At 34.8% G+C, this 8,252-nt stretch overlaps 1 protein-coding gene across 1 annotated transcript; it reads right to left on the bottom strand.

The window, feature by feature from the left end:
* On the bottom strand, window positions 1–4,952 carry LOC116013817 (double-stranded RNA-binding protein 4-like). Its single transcript, XM_031253750.1, has 6 exons — window positions 4,769–4,952; window positions 3,410–3,678; window positions 3,236–3,322; window positions 1,982–2,201; window positions 1,330–1,702; window positions 1–344 (listed from the first exon to the last, which is right to left on the bottom strand). The coding sequence occupies exons 1-5, from the start codon at window positions 4,854–4,856 to the stop codon at window positions 1,362–1,364; spliced, it is 1,005 nt and encodes a 334-aa protein (XP_031109610.1). The 5' UTR covers window positions 4,857–4,952; the 3' UTR covers window positions 1–344; window positions 1,330–1,361.
* Between the last annotated feature and the right edge of the window lie 3,300 nt (window positions 4,953–8,252).

The following is an 8,252-nucleotide window of genomic DNA, read 5'->3' on the forward strand; positions in this document are numbered from 1 at the left end:
TTAGAGGTCCTTCAAACAATCTTCTTGAGAAGTAAAAATGAGAGATGAGAAGAGGATGAGACATGAGAATACATTAGAGGTCCTTCGAATAATCTTCTTGAGAAGTACAAATGAGAGATGACAAGAGGATGAAACAAGAGAATCCAACATTGTTGGGGAACAAAATAGGACATTTGACAAGCTGTGCTAGAGAATTAAGATGTTTTGTTAATTCTAGGATTCCTAGAAACAAAGAGTTGAGAATAACCCGGGCTGCCGCTTCTCCTAATGTGAGAAGATGAGGTGCCTCTCGTTAACATGAACAAGAATATCTTTTAGATGGGTGCATTAGAGCAACAGGAGCCCTAAATTTCAAGAAAGACAAAAAAAAATATCATTATCAAATACATATCCAACTAGGAAAATCACAAAAGTTTAGTGGTTAAATACCATAGAGAAAATATATTGTAAGGCAAAGAATTGATAAGCCACAACAATAGCTAGCAAGTTATATCAGCAAGAAACTCATAATCAAGAATATATGATGAGTCAATGACTTCTGATATTAGCTCTCTTCAAATTATGCAACGCCGTCTTCTACTATCCTCGAAAGGGGTGGGTGAAGCATGATTCTCGTATCTAAATATGGGCAGTATTACCTCAAAAAATGGTTGGTTTGTTTCTTAATGATTATTGGAGTCATTTTGTTTTATAAAAGCTAGCATATTCATACTACAATTGTGGATTTGTGGGCATGGAAAATGTCAATCTTCAGACAAGTGACATCAACATGAATTTATCAATATATGGACTATGGAGTGCAAGTGTAAAATATATACTCCCTCTTTCAGCTACTGTTACCTAAAAACAAATGTCTATGGAATAGTTTATAGCCGGGGCCAACCCAACCGAGTTGGTCGGGTTGTTGGCTTTGTAACCACAAGGTTCCAAGTTCGACTTCCTGTGGGAATGGCATATTGGCCTTCTCAATTTGAGCCAATCGGCTGTGAGTAACCTAGGCTAGTTACATCATAGGCGGGTTTCACCCAGAGCACACTTTCAGGAAGGTGTTGAGGGCTTTTCCCGTAAATCGAAAAAAGTTTATATAGCCAAGAGTGCGTGTAAAGCCACACATAAGATGGATATATCGTGCAGCCAAATAAAGAACAGATATGAAAAGAAAACGACTGTCATGAAATGAGACCACAGAATATCATACAAAGATTGAAATTGGCAATGAACACATAGATCATGACACAGAAACCTATTGAAAATTTTTCATTATAGAACAGTGTAGAGAAAAAAGGCACAAGAAATGACAGGAAAAAAGAAAGACCATAATGTACTTACTATGCACCAACTTGTGCACGTATCTTAGCCTTTTACTTGTTATTCCGTTTCCGCTTCTGCCCACATATATGCACATATTGAAAGTATCGCCGCACTGAGGGGGGCACAAATGATTTTGGTTGGGCTACGCTCACTGTTGAAGACTGAACCACTGGCTTATTGAATTCATGGTCTGGTGGACTCATAACTTGAGCACTTGAAACTGTTTCCAAACCAGACAGTAAACTTTCAATAGCATTATTCATTGAAGCAACCTCTCCACTAGATGAATTTGTAGTGCTAAGATGGCTAGAGTCCCGAACGTTATTTAATTTAGCGAATGGATTGGCCGTGGATTTGATCACCTTTGATAAGTCATTCTTGAGTTCAGACTCTGCAAGTAATAATTACGAGAAAATTAAAATAATTCAAATTGAAAATTTATCATTTGTCATGGCTCACATAATAATGTGTGCCATTCACAAATGATGACTGTTCGCTATTCACAACACTTGAATAAGATGTTTACAATATGTGTTGCATCTTCACTGCATCAAAATGCAAAGAGATAGAATTGCCATTTGTGAATATTTTAGTTGTCATTCTCAACAGCACATATTTCCGCAAGACTCATTGCTTAGCATATCATTTGCGAGATTTCGAGTGTTTTTACCTAAGAGGGAGAGAATTGCAGCACGAGCAGCTAACCGTTCAGCCTCCTTTTTGTTTTGGCCAGGCTCTCCGGTATAACTCTTGCCATTAAAAGTAACGACAGATTTGAAAGTGCGAACTAATGCATCTGGGATGCATGTAGGTGTTGTATCAAAAGTCGGATTGTCGAAATGCATCTTTGCGGCGAAGTCAAATAAGATACATTTGCAAAAGAATGCATACTAAAGAAATCCAGAAGGGAAAACTAAATTAGTACAAGTTAATTCATCACTCCATACACTTTGGGTTGAAGGGGAAACCACACTCACACTAGAAAATTGTATTAATCAAATGAAAGCGCGTGAGAATATAGAAACATATATCAATTACAGAATGCAATTATGAATTACCAACCATAGGTTGACAAGGATTAAAAACATGTGTATGGCTACAGTTCACTTGTTTCTTTCACATGAGGTTTCAATAAATAAAAACTTTGAGTAGGATCTTACTGCAAAATTCATTTGAATATTCAATCATTTAGCCTTCTAATCGCTAAACTATGCAAGTAAGAACAAGACAGACTTTGCTAACTAGTTTATAATGGACCAACCACTAATTTTATTTGTAATTACCTCTGTGTCATTTGTGCTCTTTCCTGATATCAAAACCTCTGTTAATGAGTTTTCTTTAATAAAAATCTGAGTTTTAAACGTGTTAAGTGTTTTGCCCTATGTTGTGTCCTACATTTTTTTAAATTTCCATTTCCCATTTCCCGATTCTATATCACGTCCAAGCATAGGGATAAAAATCTAAGTATCTAACTATTCTATCTCATTTGAAATAGATAGAGAAAATAAATTAATAGCACTAGACTATTATTCATGTAGTTCATTCATTGTTGTAGAACAATTAAATGTAATGACAACCATTTAGCGATTAGCCCAATAGAGGTTTTGCACTTCTTTGCAGCACTTCTTATGTGATCAATGATATAGTAAAACTAGGTAGACTTTAAGATCTCATGATACTAACTAAAACCCTGGTTCCTGATATTTTAAAACAGCGGAAATCTATTTTCTTTTTATGTGTATATTAGGGGGAATTAATTGTCAAATTAAGCTTATAATTAGTTATCAATAATGAATATACCCTGCATACCTTTAAGAAGAATTTTAAACTAAAATGAACTCAAGTAACTCAATTGCATAATAAAATATAAAGCATACTGACTAAAATGAAGGCATATATCAAAAAGTCAATCTAAAACTATCACCTCTTCAATATCAGGGAGCTTTTCCTCATCATCTGTTTTTGTTGCAATATCATCCCGAGCAATCTTGGCAGCGTCGTTCTCTGCAGCCTTTCGGCGAGCAAATATAGTGTGAGAAGTATAATGCTTGCTTTTCACAGCCTTTCACATATCAAAAAGTCAATCTAAAACTATCACCTCTTCAATATCCGGGAGCTTTTCCTCATCATCTGTTTTTGTTGCAATATCATACCAAGCAATCTTGGCAGCGTCGTTCTCTGCAGCCTTTCGGCGAGCAAATGTAGTGTGAGAAGTATAATGCTTTTCACATACTAAAACGGTAGCTCTGAACCGCAGTGCATGCGCAGGGCCCTCATTAGAAACCTCATAGGTAGGGTTTGATATGTGTGACTTCAAAGTATGGTGCTGGAGGATGAGCTTGTAATTGACAGCTTGCTGTGGGGTATCTGTTCAAACAAAATGAGAGAACTATATGTTGGATTGAAGAAAAATACATTCCATATTGATTAGATAAAGACAACTAAAACATCACGAACAGAATATATCCCTTGGAGGATACAATAAAAAAGCCAAAGCAAACTAATGATGAAAAAAAAAAACAGCTAAATTGAAAAGTCCTGCAAATATTATCCTTAAAAAGTACTCTGTAAAAGATATAGTAACAAAACAATTTAAAATATAAGTTCCCTAGAAACATTATCATACAAAAGGACTGCAGGAATTCAAAAAGAGGCATTTCCACTCACATTAGTAATTTCAGAAGTAATTTTAAGGACCATCAAAGGTAGCAAATCTATTCAGGCAAAGGTGAAAGAAACTTCAAGACATAAATAACAGAGCAATCCCAGAAGAATGCCTAAAATTTCAAACAAAAAAAAAATCACTTTTAGGGATATCCATGGCAGGATTGGCAGGGTCCACAAAATAGAAAAAGGTAACAGAAACAACAACTCACCATTGGAGATGAACTCTGAATTTTTTTCTGAAACACTCACAAACAATACTTCAAACCACAGAAAAGATACTATTTTTTATTTGTTTACCATCCTAATGTCCCCACAAATAAATGTAGAAAAAAATCTACAAAAATCAATTAGTAAAAATACTGCAGGGCAAGAAATTGTAATGATTTGGCTAAGTAGATGTAACCTCAAATCCAAATCAATCGATTTTCAATGAAATCTCAGATCCAGGGGAAGAATAGTATAAAATAAACTTGGAGACTATAAAAACTCCTAGACTTGAAAAATAAAGAACAGAAAAGCATAAAAGATTGAAAGTTTTTATGAAATCTCAGATCCAGGGGAAGAATAGTATAAAATAAACTTGGAGACTATAAAAACTCCTAGACTTGAAAAATAAAGAACAGAAAAGCATAAAAGAACTCCTAGACTTGAAAAATAAAGAACAGAAAAGCATAAAAGATTGAAAGTTTTTGAAAAATAAAGAACAGAAAAGCATAAAAGATTGAAAGTTTTCTCACTGTAAAACGCCAATGTTTTTCTTTAAAATATAAACAAATGGAGAGGTACTTGCTTTGAGTTTGAACAGGCAATTCCGTTGTCTGGGAAGTGTTATCTGGAGTTTGTGTTGGATGCTCGGTAGAAGGCAGCAGCGCAGCCATGCTCGACTCTAGGGTTTTAGGTTTATGCCTGTGGGAAAGAGTTTCAATACCTGGACATTATAATTGGAATATCTCAGACTCAGAAACCATTACTCTCTTCGAGTTTTCTTAATGGCTATGTTTGGTTATCAGCTGATCCGCTGATTTTTAGCGGATTTGACCATTTTTAGCGGTTTGACTAACTTAGTCAAACCGCTAAAGAAGATGTTTGGTTAATAGCTTTTTCAATTAGCGAATCGCCATTCAAACTGCCAAGTTTAAAACGCTAGGGAGAGCAGCGTTTAACACAGCGATTCCTTTTTTTATTTTCAAAGTTCTGATTTGCCCTTTCTCTCATCTAATCTCAGTCGCTGTTCTCTCCTCTCAGTCCGACTTCTCTCCATCGCAGATCTACTTCTCTCAGCTTCAAATCTACTCCCAGGCCAAAAATTGTTCACGGCTACTCTGCACACCTCTGTTTCCGAGAAGCTTTCCGGCAAGCTACGGTGGATCGTATCTTCGACCTAGGGTTTATGTGAGTTACGCATCCATTGTTTTCTGAGGTACGATTTCTGATTCTCTTTTTTCAAGTGTTCTCGTTTTGTTTCTACATGAATGTGACATTTTTGTGCTTTGAATCTTGAACTTTGTTGTATATTTACCGTGTTTTGAACGGATATTTGCTAGTGTATTCTTTTAATTTGTTGACATTTTTGTGCTTTGATTCTTGCGAGTTTGCTGATGTAATGTGTCTATATAAGCAGTAAGGTAGTGTGTAATGTGGTTATTGTATGTATGCATTTGAGGTTTTTGTACTGCAGAGAAAGGGAACAGTGAATGTGTACAGTGAGGTAGTATGTTAGTATAGCAGAGGTAGTATGTTAGTATAGCGGTAGTATGTTAGTATAGTATGTTAGTATAGCAAAGTGAGTCCTAATTGTGAATTGCAGAGGTAGTATGTTACTATGTTAGTATAGCAGCAATGTGGTAGTGTGAAATGTAGTGATTGTGTACTGCAGAGAAAGGGAGTTTTCAAACAAATTTATATATAAAAATTTTGAATTAGGACTAATAATAATATAAGACTAACATACACCCCCAACAACTTGAGGTCTATTATATTCTTATTAATATTTCACTTATTAATCCTAATGTCTGCTGTCTGCTGTGCATATTCTTAATAGTTCATTAATCCCAATATTTCACCATTTAATATTCTATTCATTTAATATTAATCCTAATACTCCCACCATTTAATACTGCAACTGATGTATAGTTCATTCTATTCATCTAAAATACTACTTTGCATTCATATTTTCATGTTTAGATGTCACCAACTCAAAAGAGAAATATAAATGCAAGTCAAGGAAGTAGAAATGACAACAAAGATGAAAATCAAGGAGGTAGAGTTAATTGGTCGAAAGAACTACTTTACATACTTTGTGACCTTTGTATTCAATATGTTGAAACGAGTAAGGGGAAAAAAGGTGGAGTCACCTCTAAAAGGTTGAAGTGGAAAAAGATTGAATTAGAGTTCAACAACCAAAGTAACTTGGCATGGGATAAAAATAAACTCAAAAATAAGGTGGATTGGATGAGAAGTAGATGGAGCTTATGGAAACAATTGAAAGCAAAAGAGACGGGATTAGGATGGGATCATGTGAAAGGGACTATAAGTGCTAACGATGAATGGTGGGCTATGAAAATTAAGGTTAGTTATATTTTAAGTTGACTTACTTTAATTTTAAATAGTTATATATATATATATATATATTACAAATTTTTGTGTTTTGTTTTATAGGAAAATTTCAAATTTGATTCTTTTCGAGATGAAGGGATTGAGCCCGAGCTTGAAAATAGAATGGATCAAATTTTTGGATCACATGCCCAAGGAAAGTACAAGTTTAGTCCAGTAGCCAATTCTCCTCTTGAACAAGAAGTATATGTTCCTTCCCCACCTCATAGGAATGATGAGCATGTTTCTCTTGATGACATGGATCTTAATAATAATGGTGATGACAATTACTATGGGGGAGCATCATGGGATGATGTATGGAGAGAGTCTAGTCCTACCCCTACTCCTACATCTACTAATATCCCTCAAGTGATACATGTTGAGAAGGATGACATAAGAAGGCGTAAGAGAGCTTTTGAGGGTGATTCATCACAAAGTAATAAGAGTGCAAGGAATTCTACTAAAAAAGAAGGAGTTGCCACAATCCATCAAATGCTTGGTGACTTGATGCAACAAATTAATGAAAGGAATACTTCAACACAAGAAATGAATACTTCAATGAGGAACATGATGGATAGCAACATGAATATGATAAATTCAATGAATGCTAGTACAACAAAGTATGGTGTTGAAGATGCTTTGGCAAAAGTGTGTAGCTTGCCCGGTTTGGAGCCTCATGTCCCCGAATTTTTCTTTGCTTGCACAATGATTGAAGATCCTCAAAAAAGATCTATTTTTTTTGGATTGCCGGATGATGAGAGTAGGCTTGGATACATTAAGTATTTGCATGACCATGAGAAGCATCCAAAAAGCTAAACTTATTTAGCTTTTGATCATGATGGGTGGTGGTGTTTTTTGTGTAGAAAGTTTATGAACTTTTAACTTTCTAACTATGTTATGCTACTAATTTTTGCCATCAAACTTATGTAGATGTTCATGATGGGTGGTGTAATTTTTTGTATAGAAAGTTTATAAACATTTAACTTTCTAACTATATTATGCTACCTTTTTGCCATCAAACTTATGAAGATGTTCATGATGGATTGTGTAGCTTTTTTTTGTAAAAAATGTTTATGAATACTTAACTTTCAAACTATGTTATGCTATTATTATTTTTTGCTATCAAATTTATGAAATTGTATTCATATATCACTATTGTATTCATTTAGGCAAATATTATTTGGTCGACAAAGGCTACCCAGAAAGAGAAGGATATTTGACACCTTACCCCAAGACAAGGTACCATCAATCGGAGTTTCGTGGGGCAAATCCAAGGGGATCTAGAGAAGTATTTAATCGAGCTCATTCATCGTTAAGAAGTTGTATTGAAAGGGTTTTTGGTGTTCTTAAAGCTCGATGGAAGATATTACAAAAAATGCCAAGATATTCATTAATAGATCAGAATAGGATAATTTGTTCATGTTTTGCACTACACAACTATATTAGAAGAAGTACGATTGAAGACCCAGCTTTTAGAGTTATTGACGAAGACCCTGAATTCATACCTCCAGATATTTTTCAAGATGTTGAAGTTAATTTTGCTCAAGGTGAAGAAGAAATGAGAACTCAAGAGATGGCAAGTATTCGCAATGACATTGCTTCAAGTTTGATGGCAGCTAGACGTTCTTGTTAGACTTATTTTATATCATAATTATTTATTATGATATAGACTTGTTTTTCAA

The sequence above is a fragment of the Ipomoea triloba genome, chromosome 3, assembly GCF_003576645.1.
Source record: "Ipomoea triloba cultivar NCNSP0323 chromosome 3, ASM357664v1".
NCBI classification, from domain to species: Eukaryota; Viridiplantae; Streptophyta; class Magnoliopsida; order Solanales; family Convolvulaceae; genus Ipomoea; species Ipomoea triloba.

What these genes read in the sequence shown, in the direction of transcription:
- LOC116013817 (XM_031253750.1), bottom strand. Translation starts at nt 4,856, where the DNA reads ATGGCTGCGCTGCTGCCTTCTACCGAGCATCCAACACAAACTCCAGAT. An exon ending in AGCTCCCGGATATTGAAGAG is followed by an intron (nt 3,323 to 3,409) that starts GTGATAGTTTTA and finishes GCTCGCCGAAAG; the next exon opens with GCTGCAGAGAACGACGCTGC. An exon ending in AGCTCCCTGATATTGAAGAG is followed by an intron (nt 2,202 to 3,235) that starts GTGATAGTTTTA and finishes GGATTTCTTTAG; the next exon opens with TATGCATTCTTTTGCAAATG.